Source organism: Phyllostomus discolor, chromosome 11 (genome assembly GCF_004126475.2).
Source record: "Phyllostomus discolor isolate MPI-MPIP mPhyDis1 chromosome 11, mPhyDis1.pri.v3, whole genome shotgun sequence".
NCBI classification, from domain to species: domain Eukaryota; kingdom Metazoa; phylum Chordata; class Mammalia; order Chiroptera; family Phyllostomidae; genus Phyllostomus; species Phyllostomus discolor.
The window spans coordinates 5,502,895-5,519,261 of record NC_040913.2 but is presented as its reverse complement, the minus strand read 5'-3'; the positions used below and the strand labels follow the sequence as shown (position 1 = coordinate 5,519,261).

Genomic DNA, 16,367 nt, shown 5'->3' with positions numbered 1-16,367 from the left:
ACTGATGTTAGAAAAAACAGCATATTTACCCTGGCTGGTGTAGCTCAGTGGATTGAGTGCGGGCTGCGAACCAAAGCATCACAGGTTCAATTCCCAGTCAGGGCACATGCCTGGGTTGCAGGCCACGGCCCCAGCAACCACACATTGATGTTTCTCTCTCTCTCTCTTTCTCCCTCCCTTCCCTCTCTAAAATATAAATAAATAAATAAAATCTTAAAAAAAAAGACAAACAGCATATTTAATTAGTTCTTAATCAGCGAGTAGCTCTTCAGCGTCCCATTCCTGGAGTGGAGCAGGTGGCCTCTGCCAGTGACTGCACCCTCCAGCCGCGATGCCGTGGGGACGGCCCACTGGAGCGCGTGCGAGTTCCTGCTCGCGGTGAGGAGGGTTGCCTGGCAGAACCTCGGAGCCATGAAACAGCTTCGGCTACTCCTGAACTGAAATGTTCTGAACGCGCACTTTCAGAGTTAGAGGAAACCAGTGCAAAATGGCCCCGGAATATTTCGGAGAGTATTTGTAGACCATGTACAACCTTGGACAATGGTTCGTGAACTTCTCTCTCTTTTTCTAGGACGGACTGGAACGATGGCCTGCGCCTACCTTATTGCCTGTGGGCTGTTCACAACCGCGGAGGTAGGAGGGATGCGCCCGCACACTTTGTCATACGCTGGTTGAGCTTGCTCGCTCTGGAATGTTCCTGGTGGGGTGGGATGCTTGTGTGAGTCGTCGTATTGATAGAATTGTAACTGGGCGGGGCGGGGGGGCTGTAACGGGAAAGCCTGGCTTTAACCCTTCCTTGTTTGCTTGTGTTAGTTGTAACTGACCCAGACACCCCTTACTCTGGTCCAGGACCAGGGGGAGGCCAGCACGACCCTCACCTTGGGCACAGACTTAAGAGAATGCCAAAATACCCAGAGTGGAAATAAATAACATTCTACTGAAATATTGTAAAAAATCACAATCAATGTAAAAATATCCATAACATATACGCTATCAACATGGCAAATACAGACAGCACCCAGTAGGGGCAAGGTTAAGGTAAGGTAAGGCTGAGTCGTGCAAGTTCAAGAAAGCTCAGCCAATCAAGACTTCAACCGTCTCGCCTAGTCTGGCCCTGCTCCGACCCATTATGGGACTTCCTCCTTTCTCACAAGACAGATTGCAAGATTGGTTCGGTAAGTCTCCGAAGGCCCTTGATCCTCGGAAGGGCTAACTAGGTTCCAGCTCAGAACGAAGTCTCTCCTGATGTTATCCTTGCATACTCAGTATCTGTGGGGTCTGTGCCCCCGGGAATTTCCAAGAAGATAGGGTGGGCTGTTTATACTTCTTAAAGCAGGGTTCTTGGTCTTTTTTTTTTCCTGCCATGATCTTGCTGAGAAGCGTCCACTCGGAGGGCACGCTCCCAGCGGCTCGGCTTCTCACGGGGCCTGCAGCTGAGCAGGGGAGCGGCGGCTGTGCACGATGCCCCGCGCTCTGTTCCCGCCGCCTGCTTCCGTTCTGGGTTGAGACACGCAGGTTATGACCATGAATGTTCGAGGACAGTGGTTTTTTTTTTAATAAAGATTTTATTTATTAATTTTTAGAGAGAGGGGAAGGGAGGGGGGAAAGAGAGGGAGAGAAACATCAATGTGCAGTTGCCTGTCACACGCTCCCCAGTGGGGACCTGGCCCACAACCCAGGCATGTGCTCTAACTGGGAATCGAACCGGTGACCCTTTGGTTCGCGCAGCCTGGGCTTTGAACCAAATTCAAATTCAATCCACTGAGCCACATCAGCCAGGGCTAGGCCAGTGTTTTTTAAAGTATACATCACAGTCTATCCATGAGTTATTCGATTGCCACTTGTATAGTTTTAACAACATGGAATAGGTTAGGAAACGTCAAAAGGTAGGTATTGTCTTGTGAAAGTCTGTTTCAGTGCGGCGTGTGCATCTCCTTGGTTTCTTAATGTGGACTGTGGCTTTTAAAATAAAAAAAGTCTGAAAGCCACCGATCCCCAGCCTTAGGCGGAGAGCCAGGGCCCGGTGCGCCAGGCCCGCGCTGTCTCTAACCGGCTGCGCGCGTCCCCATGACAGGTCACTGGTTTCCTTTTGGTCTCCGCCTTCTCCGTTTGTGAAATGGGAAGGTCGGAAGACAGATCAGGCGATGTAAGTTCTCTCCAGCTCTGCAGTTCCCACCCTGATGCATCTTTGAATGAGAGCAGGCCTCCATGTGGCTTTGTTCATTCTGGCACTCGGGGCAGCCTCTGCCCAAAGACCGAGGACCCAGGGAAACACACGCCCTCAGAAACCCTAAGAATGCCTTACGCAGGAGTGGGAAGGGCGGGTGAGCCACGGTCGGATTGTCGCCTTTTCCACAGGAAAGCCTTCACTTTTTTGGAGAACGACGAACAGATAGAACCACCAGCAAAAAGTTTCAGGGAGTGGAAACTCCTTCTCAGGTAAGTTTTCTTTGTAAAGATGGGTCTCTGGGGAACTGGGCGAAGATTGGCACCTGTTTTGCGGTTGCGGTTCAGGCTTCTCCTTGGTGGTCAGGCAGCCGCACTTGGGTGCCCAGTGATGGGCCTTCCCCGTCCCAGAGGCCGAGACCCACGCTTCAGGCACTGCCTGGGCGTCGCAAGCACTGGGCTCTCCCCAGAGCGCCCTGCTCCCCACTTGACACTGGGTACTGCAGACGGAGTTCAGGCGCCGACTCCCTTCCCAGAGAAGGGAGGAGGTTCCCGACTGTTGTCAGCAGTCAAAACTGAGTCCTTCATGATGCTGCACTAAGGGTGATTCAACCCTTGCAGAGTGTCGTGTGTGCATGTGTGTGTGTGTGTGTGTGCGCACGTGCGTGCTCGCATGTGGTGCGGTGTGTGGAGAGCTGCGCCGGCCAGCCCAGGGACAGAGTTCCTGCTGCGTGGGTGGCACTCCTCAGATGCCACCACCTTCTGACCCTGCGCTGCCCGCCATTCCCTGTGGACTACCTGCCATGCTCCCCTGGGCTCAGAACTTGCACGTGCTTTCTTTTCCAAGGGCCCTTTCTCAGGGGAAGTATGGCAGTTATATATATATTTTTTTTTTTCAAAAAAGTGTTTAGTATTTTTACTGATTTTAGAGAGAAAGGAAGGGAGAAAGAGAAAAACATTGATTGATTGCCTCCCTTACGCATCCCCACTAGGGATGGAACTCGCAACCTAGGCACGTGCCCTGACCAGGAATCGAACCCCCAACCTTTTGGTGTACAGAACGACATCCAACCAACTGAGCCACACTGGCCAGGGCAGCAAGGCAGTTAATTTTCTTAACATTTCCTGGTGGGTGGGGAAGCGCATGAACTTTTTAGTCCACGTTCAGCACCAGAACTCTTCAGCAAGAGTGAGCTGCTGGCCACCGGAGAAGGGCTGGGCTAAGGGGATTCCCAGGGCTTCCCTGCGCACGTAGAACTGGGGGAGTGGGAAGACAGGAAAGGGTACCTGGCAGAGGCAAGGGGACAGGTGTCTGCCACTGGCCTGCGGAGGTCTTCCCCTTGAGGTTTTCCTCTGTCCCCTCTCATGCCTGCAAGGCTACTTGCCTACTGGTCGCTAAAACCAAAAACTCTCCTTTAACTCAGTCACAGCAAAGCTCCGACCCTCAGCTACAGTCTTCCCCAGTCGCCGGTGGCTGCGTCTCGCTGGGAGGTAGCTGCAGTGTTGGCTCGGCCAGCTCACCACCCTCTCCATGGTGGCAGCTGTCAGCAGCACCTGCTCTTTCCCGTGACTTCCCACGGCGTTTTTTCCCAACGTAGATGTCCGGTCATGAGACAACACCCACAGAAGTGCATGGTTATACAAAGGCACCCCAAACATTTCCTTACCAAATGGCTCCCCTTCAGTTCCACATGGACAAAAAATCAGGTATGCTGATTTTCGACCTTTTCCATCGCCGAGTAAATTGAGGCTTCTGTTTTCTTTTCCAGAGCCGATATGTTGGATATTTTGCAGATGTGAAAAACATCTATAACTTGACTCTCCCTCCAAGAAACTTGCTTAGGATAAAAAAAATTGTTATTTATTCAATTCACGGTAAGCGCTGTATGCATTACTGGAGAACTGGGGGGAGTAATGATCTTACTGTTTGGGAGGATTTTGCCCGTACTTGTGTGCACGGGCACCCCAGCTCAGAGCTGTCATGTTGGACATCCGTGCATGGGACCCCCGCACCCCCCACCATCAGCTGTCAGCCTGCAGTGCTGCAGCCGTACTACCAGCCATTGGGCATCTTCTCTCTTCCTTCCCCGTCACCTGTGTGAGCTACTCTGCCCCCTTTCCTTCTGTTCTCACTGATGCCCGGGGTGGGCTTCTCAGAGCAGACCCTTTGAGTCAGAAGACAGAAAGGGCCCGTGGGTGCTGGACACACCCCCTTCCTCCCCGCACCCACCTCTCCAGGTTTGTCCTGGCAGAGGCACGCCCACTTCACTTTGTGGCCTACATCTGTGCCATCCCCCTGGTCTCTCCCTGTCCCCTCCCTCCTCCACCTGTCACTCTCTCACCTTCAGCAACTCTGTCAAAATGCCTTAAATGCCTGAAGTGTACATAAATTGTGTTGCTGCAAATTCTTTTTCACAAACGACTACCAAGCACGTGCTTTGGGCCCGGGCCCACCCCCTCTGAGCCCTGGCTGGGGAGCAGAGCCGAGGAGTGAGCGCTCAGATGAAGCGCTGGCCGGCCGCAGCCGTGGGGGGCATGCAGAGGCCGGGCCCTGTCCAGGCCGGGGTCGAGCAATGCTTTCTAGGGGCCAGCCCTTGGGTCTCCTGGCCTGAGTCTGCACAAGCAGGAGGAGCTGGGGAACCGGGGCTCGGTGGGGTGTCCTTAACCCCCAGCCACTAGCACTTACCACCAGGAATAAAAACCCGAATGCACTTCAGAGGAGTCGACCAGATCCCCCGTCACCCCCAGCAGCAGGGAGACACAGCCTTGCGGGAGACAGAAAAAGAGGTGGGGTCAGGAACCGGCCTCCAGCCCCGAGTCTTCCCTGCCTGTAAGTGTGCGGGACTTCGGACTGGCTGCAGCCGTGTGCTGGTCCCTTGTTAATGGGCGAGTTAAATAATTTCCAACACGTGCTTTAAAACGGGCAAGGTACAGCCCGGTGCTCTGCTCTGCAACAGTGTCCACCAGAAGAAAGGAAGAAATGTGATTTTATATTCGTGTGTACGCATGTTTGTAAAACCTGTGGGAGAATGGATACTTATATTTGATTATAAGTGCATAAAACAAGAAACAGAAAGTGTGGCTGTCGACTTGGGGGTGGAGACTTAAATAGGTGTGGACTGGGTGAGACATCGATTTTTTCAATTCCTGTCTTTTTTACCATTCATTTTTAAATCATGGGATTACTTAACATTTTTTTTAAATGCATGGGAATTAAGCTTGTAAATCAATGCCCTTTTCTTATCACATGATGAGTACGTGACTTGGTTTAAGTCCTTGTGCCCCTGGTGTCAGTGGGGGAAGTCCTGCAGCCTCTGTGGTAGTGGGGGGACTGGGGCACGCAGAGTCCAAACGACCAGTTAATAACGTGCCGTTAGTGGAAACAGAAGTAAATGAAAACAAAACCAACAATCAAGAATGGTTACTATATGGCTTTATGGGAGTATTTGTTTTAGTTCCGTACTTTTGTTGAGTCCCCTGCATATTTAAGTGAACTATGCAGGGTTGAGGGGAAAGCAATAAAAAGTAATTGGAGCCTTGAGAAATGAGCCCTTTGAGGAAAGCCTATATAGGAAGGGGATCGTTTGAATTGAAAAAAAAAAAGGACAAAAACCCATTTAGCTATAAATGATGCTGAACACTACAGGAATGCCCAGGTGTCCACTATTGTCCCAGAAACTGCTCTCTTGGAACAAGGGAAAGGGCAATTTAGACTGCTGTTGAGAAATATCGTCATCTGAAATCTGAAGATGGCAACGCATTAGCAAGAAAGGCTGGAAGTCCCTTTCCCCAATTTCTATTTTCTAGACGGGTGAAGCTTAGAAGCTGAAGTAGAAGTCTTTTATTTTTGTTTCTTTCCTCCAGACTAATAAAGTCTGCTTTAGGAGACAGAATTGGCTCGAAGCCTTGCCGTTCAAAGACAAAATTCATGCAAACTCAAATGATTCAATATTGATACACTGTTAGCTGGGATTTCTTCTCTTTTTAATTCATACTGCTAATTGGTGAGACGTTTTGATCTTTACTCTGACTTTTTCTTTCCATTCAGGTGTTGGAAAAGGCAATGGAGAGGATCTAAAAGTACAAATAATAATGCGCCAAAAGGTTGTCTTTTCCTGTTCTGCTTCTAAGAACTGTAAGGTAAGAGAACACACGACCGAAAAATCATTGTTTTAAATTTCTGTGTCAGTTCAGCATGCTGACCGGCCAGACCCCTCGCTCACCACAGAGAGGGGCTGTGTTGCTTTGGGGTGCTATCCAGCTGGGTGCCGCTGGGTTTGAATGCAAGGTGGAGCTAGATTTAACTCATGATTCCAAGTAGGTTTTTCCAAATAAATCAACACACAAGTGCTGGCGAGGATGTGGACAAAGGGGAACCCTTGTGCACTGTTGGTGGGAATGCGACTGGGGCAGCTGCTATGGAAAACAGTGTGGGGTTACCTCAAAACATTACAAATGGAACTGCCTTTTGACCCAGAAATTGCACTTCTGGGAATTTATCTGAAGAAATCCAAGACCCTAATTTGAAAAAATAGATGTACCCCTATGTACACTGTAGCTTTATTTACAATAGTCAAGATTTGGAAGTAGCCCAAGTGCCCATCAGTAGATGCATGGATGGAAAATGCTGTGGTCCGTTTACACAAGGGAATACCACTCAGCCATAAAAAGAGGGAAATCTTACCCTTTGTGACAGCATGGACGGCGCTGGAGGTTATTATGCTGAATGAAGTAAGCCAGTCAGAGGAAGACAAACACCATACGATTTCACTCATATGTGGAATCGAATGAACAAAATGAACTAACCAGCAAAACAGAGACAGACCCATAGGAGGAGGGCAGGCTAACAGTTGTCATGAAGCGGGCTGGGTTAGGGATGGAGAGATTGAGCAGAAAAGAAAAAGAGAAAAAACTCATGGGCCTGGACAACAGTGTGGTGGTTGCCACGGAGTGCGGGCAGGGGGTGTAGGTGGAGGAGGGTACAGAGGGGGATAAACGGTGATGCAAGGAGACTTGACTCGGAGTGGTGACCACACAGCACAGTGTACAGGTGATGCGTTGTAGAGTTGTGTAAACCAGTGTCACCCCAATGAAAAGAAAAAAAAACACATTCCTCAATTAAAATTTGTCAAATGAGCTTTTCTTTCGCTTCTGCTCATGTCACCAGTGTTCTCTCACTCAGGCCTTCAAAATTGGCCTCGTCTTTGATTTTGCTCTTTGCCTTGGCCACCTGCGTCCTGCTGCTGATGCCTTTGAAATCTCTCTGCTCTCCCTTCCTTTCCATTCCATCGCCACTACGTAGTCTGGGACCCCATTTGCTCACGCCTATATTTCTACAATCGTCTCCTTACCTTTTTTCTCCTTAAACAATGCAGAATACAGAGTCCTACAATACACACCCTGAAATACTGCCCTCCTGGTAAAAAGCTGTAAGGGGAGCAGGAGACACACTGTGTGCCCGTAGTCAAAGACAGTTAATATCTTTGTGTCAATATTCTTATCTATAAAATAAAGACAATGTTTCAAGTACTGTGAGGACTTAAATTGGGTAATCCATGCGAAGTGGCTCTGTAAGCTCTAAATGACTAAGTAAATGTTATCTGTAATAACTGTCAGGCTGCTTTGTCACATAGGAAATGCCCCACCACAGTCTTCCACAACTTCATTCTTATTTCCCTGACTCTCGAACTCTCCAGATGCAGCCCTATGACACTTGAGCTCATTTCCATCGGTATCTTGACCTGCAGACTCCCGCCCAAGTAGACTGGGACCCGGGTGGCCTTTGGAGCACAACTTTGTAATTTCTGCTTCATGTTTTAGCTGGTCTTTCCTCCTCCCCTACCCATGACACTAGCCTCCTCTGAACTCTATTCTTTCCAGGAATCCTGTTGACAGAAATCCTTCCACATTCCACTCAAGTTCTGCCTCCCCAGCGATGCTTGCTCACTCAACACTTCCTGGTAACCTCCCCCAAACACACAGCTCGACATGCCATTATATGCCATCCCGTTCTCGTGCCTTATGGCACAGCTCCCCGAGCTACCAACTCAGTCTGTCCCTTCCTTTGGCTTTTCACAGGATCTAAGCAGAGACCTCTCTCACTGTGGGTAGCACTGCTACACCAGGATGAGTCGCTAACAAAGAAATACTCAGTATGGCTTCGAAGAGTTCATTCCAGAAGCTTGGCCTCTCTTTGGTCTCTTCACTGAGCAATCCGCTCTGGACGAGGCCTGTGATGTTTGTTTGACAGAACACGGCCAGTTAGGCATTGCTTTTGGACTGCGGATGCCAGCTTAAAAACTTACTGTATCCCCAAACTATGAAAACCAAGGACACACAACACACACGACAGTAATGTTGACTGGGGTAAACCCTAATAGGAAACCGAATGCTTTGCTTTTTAACAGTGTCCCCCTCCCTCAAACCTATTGGCCTTTTAAAAATGTAGACAACAGTATCACAACTTTATAGAAATAACGATTAACACTTATGTATGCATGTAGTAATAGGGCTATGAGCCCAAGAGTCCTTGGTGAATAGAGGGAGTCTCCAAGAACCCCGCTGATGGACTTATCCCGGTATCAGCTGTCGCAGTGTCTCACTCCCTGAATGCCCTGTGTCCCTTCACAGATTGTCCACGACGTGGAAAAGGACACAGTGAGCATCCACCTCTGCAACTGCCCCATTCTGCACGACGACGTGAAGGTGCAGTTCCTGTCCTCGGTGAGTGGCCGTACGCCACCCCCGCTGTCATTCTAGCTGGGCTTCTGGAAAGATGCTGGTTTGGGATCACCTCTGTCACACACCTGGCAGGGGAGAGGGCAACATTGACTCCTAGACGGGGAGGAAGACAAAACCAAGCCAGATCCATAACACTATTTATTTTTATTTTTTAAAGATTTTATTTATTTATTTTTAGAGAGGGAAGGGAGGGAGAGAGAGAGAGAGAGAGAGAAACATCAATGTGCGGTTGCTGGGGGCCGTGGCCTGCAACCTAGGCATGTGCCCTGACTGGGAATCGAACCTGCGATGCTCTGGTTCACAGCCCGAGCTCAATCCATTGAGCTATGCCAGCCAGGGCCATAACACTATTTTTTTTAAAAAGAACATAATGTAATTTAACATTTTTGCTCAATATTTCCTAGAGTTTATACAATTCGCATGTATTTTCACATAAATAATATAAAACCTAAGATGTAAAAAAAGACAAAGGCATGTTTTACTGCATAGCATGCATTACATTCTTCTTTTATATGTTTAAAACACATTGCTCTACATAATTTATAAAATACTTTAAAGTGAAAATTTTACTTTTCCCTGAATCGTTATGTAATACATTATAAATAGCATTTTTAGTCTGATATTTACTTTATGAAAAATGAGAATTCTGCTGCTGTCATTGCTCAGAATATCAAAAATGTATCATTTACATGTCATAAAATGTATGTCTGGGCATTACTCTGTCTACAACACATTTCTAAGTCTCGATAATTTCAATTCATTTTCCTATTAAACTGTCGGCCTAAACTGCCAATGAGACACTATGTCCATCGAGGTAAAACTTCTCTCCCGTGCCCTCCGTGAGCCCCTGTGCACGCCCTCTTGGGGAGAATCCACTGAACACTGAAATCGTACACGTGCTGAAGCAAGTGGCGGGGATAGCTCCCGTGTTGAACGATTACCCCTTGAACAACGGAACCAGCCTGAATTCTCTCTCAGCCACTGGCCTCCGAGCTGAGCACTGTGGAGGGGCACTGGCCCAGGGGTTGCTGGGAGTACGAGGCCTTTACGATCTTCAAGGGCCGTGAAATGAAAGCACATTCAAAAACTTTCGGTGTTCCTATTACCATCAATGACAGTTAATTTTATCATAGCTCCTCCTTGTAGAAATGGGTGATATTTGCGGGCATACAGAGGCCCAGATCCTTAGTAGATTCTGTTTAGCACTATCTAATCCAGACTAAAATGTATGACTATCCATCATAGAACAAATACATTTCCTTGGCAGTTTCGATGGAAACACCAATCACTTAGAGCCTCCTCCAGTGCGTCCCCAGGGTCATCCCTGAGACACCAAGTGCCACACCCTGAATGGCTACAATTGTTTGATAAATACTTAAATGAATAGAGGAAGGAATTTTAATCCCTTTAAAGTGATTAGCTCTCAGTATCAATTTTACTCTGAAGACTAACCCTTTTTTTTTAACCGTGTATTTTTAGGTTCTTCCAAAAGACTACGACAACTGCCCGTTTTTCTTTTGGTTCCACACGTCCTTCATACAGAACAACAGGTACGGCTCACGGCACACTCCAGGGGAAGCAGCCTTGCCCCCCACGCCTGTGTAAGGTGTGAGGGCACTTGCTTTGCCGAGTGCCGTAGGCTCAGTTCACAGAAACCAACAAATGCTCAAGTCGCCATTCTTCATTCACATACTCTCTTAACCTGGTTATTTTAAAAATGAGGCTGTTCTCGAGATAATCCCCGAGGTCCCTGCCACAGGATGGCGTTGTAGGCTAAAACATAGCCTACATGTGTATGGTCACATCTTGAGTGTGGTAGTAAATCCCTCCCATGGAAGCTCGGGTCTGCTCAGTGCCTTAAACAGGACAGCTCTCCTTCATACGGATTGGTTTTCTGGTGACCAGTCATCAGCAAATCCTGTGTCAAGGTAAGGCATCACCCGTGAGGCTTTGGCTTTGAAGCTGATTGATACACTAGGGCAGAAGTGGCAAGACTTGGTATCAGTGAAGATGGCTAAAAAAATCATTAATAGTCTCCCGTTTAAAAGTGATTTCGAATAACTAAATTCAGAACCACTTTTAAAAAGGTATTATTAACCGATTGGAAGACTATTTTTCCAAAGAACCTTTTACCATGTCCAAAAACTCATTCCTGACTCCAGCAGTTCTCCACTTTGAGTATTTATTTGTTCTGTGGTGCTGAAAATTTGAGATTATTGGTATGACCAGACCACCCGATACAAAAGGAAAAATAATATTCAGAGAATCACACAGATGAGTTTTTGCAATGGTTGTGATTGCGTGTGGCAGGAATTGATGGTTTTCGTTACACAAATTCTGGCCCGTTCTTCAAACCTGAACTGCATCTAATCACACTTCAAGTCCAGTAAGAGAACGGTAAATTGAACATCTAACCTACACACTTAATAATGCACACACATTTAGTGGATTTTAATAGAGTGTTCTTTGGATTGGATGAAAATGTTTTGCCAGTTTAGTTCCTTGGATGTATACAGACAATAAACTTTAACTCGTAACAGGAGCAAAGTCCCTCAAACAGACATCTGGTGGAACTTCATGTGATGTACTCCTCAGAAGGGGTGCTCGCTAAAGAAAGGACACAATTTTTGCCCTTTAAAAGGCCATGTTCATGTAGGTGAGGCAACGAGTTAGATCGCTTTCCTCCCCACTTTCACATGTTTTTAAAGATTTCTTCGACATTCAAATTTTCATACTACCTGGAGAAGCTGTTTTTATTAGTTACGAGACTGTTAATCAACTGAAAATGCCAACTTCATCATTGGAAAGGCGCTCAGTGCTCTGCCCTGGCTGGTGTGGCTCGGTTGGTTGGAGCATCGTCCCATAAATCAAAAGGCTGTGGGTTCAATTCCCTGTCAGGACACATACTTGCATTGCAGGTTCAGTACCCAGCTGGGCACGTGCTGTTTCTCTCCCACATCAATGTTCTTCTCCCCTTTTCTCTCTCCCTCCTCCTCTCTTACAATTAATAAGCACACCCCTGGGTGAGGATAAAAAAAGACAGTATTTTATTACAGATGTTAATACCCATCTAGTCTCTCTCACGGATTTCTGTCACACATAGAAATTTATTTTATTGAATCCGGATGTCATTAATCCCATAAAAGGCAAAGTCAAGAGAATCAGTGATGCGTGGCTACTGTGTGTTGTTTAGGAAGACAAAGACATTTTGCATCTCGCTGGAGAGGGCGGGAACAGAGGCTCACAGGAAGGGGCAGAGGCCGGCCACAGCCAGCGAGTCTACTCTGCAGCTTACACAGAGGGGCCCTGCCGAATGGCGTTCCCGTGAGCCCTAACACGCAACTTTGTTCTTCTCTTCTAGGCTTTATCTTTCGAGGGATAAATTGGACAATCCCCATAAACCAAAAACATGGAAAATTTATCGTCCAGGATTTGCCGTTGAAATATATTTTGATGCCATTGATCAAGTTGTCGCTGATACCTGATTAAGTAGAATTCCCCTTCCAGGACAGAATCATATTCTTCCCAACCCCTGCCCCATATTTATGTTTTCAAACCCTGTTTCCTCTCTGGTACACTAATGTATTTACATACATGTACATATGTTCTCGAAAAACCTATTAAATACATATTAAATACAGACAAAGGAATATGTCAATGGCGATCTTCTTTTTCCTCTTTGAAGGAATATACGTCACACAAAGTTTTGTATTGAGGCAAGTTTGGACGCAGTCCGCAGGAACATCGTTTACCGCTTTTAACAACGTGAATTAGAACTTCCATATGAAAGTAACTGAGGTATTTAAAAACCGTGACTCTCCCCTATATGGTGGGTTCACTTCATTTAGTTCTGTATTTTTGGACGAGTATTTCGTCCCTGCTCGGTTTCACATTATAACTTCATATTAGAAAAGCAGCCTCTATTTTCTTCCCCCCTCTGATTTACAAACTGACAAACACCAGATTGGCAGCAAAGACCGTCTGAAACCCACAGCAATGTCCCCACAGCAGGCCCCGCCCCAGCGCCTGCCTGTCTCTCGCTCCCCACGCTCCCCACGCACCACACAGAGCTGAGCAAGCTCCCTGCGGTCACACGCACAGACGCTGGGGAGGGTGGAGGACCGTGTCACTGTGAAGGATAAAGAACCTTCAGTAGCTCCTGCTTTTGTGCAACATCACAAGTGAAGTCGGAGGAAATGTTTGCGGGGGAAGGGGAGGGAGAGCTAGGTGATTATTCCCCACCCCCGCTCAAACCAGCTTCACCTGAGCCTGGGGACCCTGCGAAGGAAGGTCACCTTTTCATTGTAAGCACTGGTCAGTCCCGTGTCCACGAGGAGTCCTCTTCTCTTTGGTACCCGGTCCTATTTTAGTCTGAGTGTCTTCTCTGCCACTGGATCATAATGCCGTACTTGTCCTGGAGAACAGCTCTGGTTTGGCTTTATTGAAATTGCCCTTGAGTGATTTTTCCTGTAATTGGTAAGTTAAATCCATCGGGAAACAGGTAGCAGCGAATAAGAAACACAGTGCATCTGTTAAAATGCTACACTCAGTCCTGAAAAACCATGCGCTCTGCACAAAGAACACATTAAAGAAACAGTTTGAGCAGGGGAGATCGGGTTTGGGGGCTTGGGGGCTTGGGGCAGACTGCCCCAACTAAACAGTGTTGTAACCAGCAACACTACCCACTAACCACCCTGATAGCAGCTCAGAAGGCCTGGTGGTTGCCACAGCAGGTATTTTTTAAAATGTATTGATTATGTTATTATTGTTGTCCCATTTCCCCCCCTTTATTCCCCTCTGCCCTGCACAACCCATCCCACCTGCATTCCCCCTCTTTAGTTCATGTCCATGGGTCGTACATATAAGTTCTTTGGCTTTTATATTTCCTGTACTGTCCTTAACCTCCCCCTGTCTATTTTCTACCTACCATTTAGGCCACTTATTCTCTGTACCTTTCCCCCTCTCTCCTCCTCCCACTCCCCCACTGATAACCCTCCATGTGATCTCCATTTCTGTGATTCTGCTCCTGTTCTGGTTGTTTGCTTAGTTTTGGGGGGTTTTTTTGTTGTTGTTGTTGTTGTTGTTGTTGTTCAGTTGTTAATAGCTATGAGTTTGTTGTCATTTTACTGTCCATATTTTTAATCTTCTTTTTCTTAGATACATTCCTTTAACATTTCAAATAATAAGGGCTTGGTGATGATGAATTCCTTTCACTTGACCTTATCTGGGAAGCTCTTTATCTGTCCTTCCATTCTAAATGATAGCTTTGCTGGATAGAACAATCTTGGATGTAGGTCCCTTCCTTTCATGACTTGGAATACTTCTTTCCAGCCCCTTCTTGCCTGCAAGATTTCTTTTGAGAAATCAGCTGACAGTCTAATGGGAACTCCTTTGTAGGTAACTCCTTTTCTCTTGCTGCTTTTAAGATTCTCTCCATCTCTTTAATCTTGGGTAATGTAATTGTGATGTGCCTTGGTGTATTCCTCCTTGGGCCCAACTTCTTTGGGACTCTCTGAGCTTCCTGGACTTCCTGAAAGTCTATTTCCTTGGCTAGATTGGGGAAGTTCTCCTTCATTATTTGTTCAAGTAAGTTTTCAATTTCTTGCTGTTCCTCTTCTCCTTCTGGCACCCCTATGATTTGGATGTTGGAACATGTAAAGATGTCCTGGAGGTTCCTAAGCATCTCCCCATTTTTTTGAATTCTCGTTTCTTCATTCTGTTCTGGTTCAATGTTTCTTTCTTCTGCGCCAAACTGTTGATCTGAGTCCTGCTTTCCTTCCCATCACTGTTGGTTCTCTGTAGATTTCTCTTTATTTCATATAATGCAACCTTCATTGCTGCCTGGGTCTTTTTTATGCTGTTGCAGTACCCAAAGAGTTCCTGGAGCATCCTGATCACCAGTGTTTTGAACTGTGCATCTGATAGGTTGGTTATCTCTTTGTCACTTGGTTGTATTTTGTCTGGAGCTTTGATCTGTTCTTTTGTTTGGGTCATTTTTGTTTTGTCTTGACATACGTGTTATATGGTGAAGGGCAGAACCTTAGTTGTTGGGGGAGGGGTGCAGCCCACGTGGCTACGTTGTGATGCTGTATGTGAGGGAGGGTCTGAGAGGGAACAGTGTCACTTGCTCCTCACTCTGCTGGCTTTCAATCACTTCCCCCACTTCCCACAAGCAAACGGGGCCCTCTGGTGCTGGTTCCTGGGTGTGTGGGTTTTATGTACATTCTAGGACCCTGTGGTTCTTTCCAACCAACTCTCCTGTGAGGCTGGGAGTTTCTCCCACTGCCACAACCCCCACAGGTGTTTTCAGTCAGAGGTGTGAGGCTTTATTTCCCCCTGTAGCCCTTGGTTGTGGGTCTGTCTTGCTCCCTAGTTGTTCCTCCCGGTTTATCCACATGCGGATTTGGGAACCCCACTCCACCAGCCACTGTCTCGCTTCAAGTCCTCTCTACCCGGCTGCCCGTCTCTGCCCCTCCTGCAGGCCTGGGTGAGTGTTTCTTCTTTACTCCTTGGTTGTCGGACTTCCATGCAGTTTGATTTTCTGGCAGTTCTGGTTGTCTTTTGTTTTGAAATTTGTGTTGTCCTCTTGGTTGTGCAAGGAGGCACAGTGTGTCTACCTGCAACTCCGTCTTGGCTGAAGTCCACAGCAGACATTTTTTAAAAGGCGGGGAGTGTCTTGGGGGAATGCCTTCATTGGAGAAGTGTTAGAGAAGGGCTGGTGGGTGCCAAGTGGCACAGAGGGCAGCAGAGCCCTGGGCTGCCCAAGCCGCCATCACCGTCGACCCTGGCAGGCGGCCCAGGTGCAGGTGCGCTCTTTGTCCTCAAAAAATCCCACAAAGGGTCCCTGTTGCGCTTCTGACAAAAGCCATCTTTCTGCTCTGCCTAACTGGGCTCCCTGGAGGCGGGACCAGGGAAGACACGCTCTCGGGTTCCTCCCACCTTACGGCTGCGTCGGTCCCTGTTCACTGGTGATAGGGGAACACGGGTGTGGTCAAACAGGCTGTACCGTGCCCTTTGAACTCTTGCCACGCTAATCCGCAGAGTGCGGGTCAGGGGGCGGGCTTCGCTGAACAGAGAGAAAATGCTTTCCTGTCTCTGGGTAGGATTCCAGAGTAAGGAGTAAGAACTACCCTTTTCAGTACTGGAACCCCCAATTTGTCAGAATCTTGCCTTTGATCTAAGGAGATGCAGTTGGGGTTTCTCTTCGCCAACCCTCCAAGATCCGTCCCAGTTTCTGGCCGTGACTTGCCACACTCTTCTGCTTCCCCTCAAGGAAAGAAAATTAGCTTAGGGTCTCCCGGGGTTGCTTTGTTGGGACCCAACGTGGTTCTTCGAGCACAAGAAACTTACAGCAGAACATATCAGGATGCTGCTGGTTTTCTTAAGCAGACTTTACTAACCTGGGTGGAACAGAATGATCTAAAACTTAACAGCAAGAGGTTTAACCACTTTAAAAGACA

At 47.5% G+C, this 16,367-nt stretch overlaps 1 protein-coding gene across 1 annotated transcript in view; it reads left to right on the top strand.

Annotated features, from left to right (window-relative positions):
• Nucleotides 1–12,908, top strand: part of LOC114508775 (phosphatidylinositol 3,4,5-trisphosphate 3-phosphatase TPTE2-like) — a 40,844-nt gene extending 27,936 nt beyond the window's left edge. The window contains exons 11-17 of the mRNA XM_036011686.1: nucleotides 572–633; nucleotides 2,359–2,439; nucleotides 3,936–4,041; nucleotides 6,227–6,306; nucleotides 8,797–8,889; nucleotides 10,387–10,457; nucleotides 12,269–12,908. Of these exons, the coding sequence (XP_035867579.1) occupies nucleotides 572–633; nucleotides 2,359–2,439; nucleotides 3,936–4,041; nucleotides 6,227–6,306; nucleotides 8,797–8,889; nucleotides 10,387–10,457; nucleotides 12,269–12,392 (617 nt within the window). The 3' untranslated portion in view covers nucleotides 12,393–12,908. The remainder of the gene's footprint in view (nucleotides 1–571; nucleotides 634–2,358; nucleotides 2,440–3,935; nucleotides 4,042–6,226; nucleotides 6,307–8,796; nucleotides 8,890–10,386; nucleotides 10,458–12,268) is intronic.
• The last annotated feature ends 3,459 nt before the right edge of the window (nucleotides 12,909–16,367 follow it).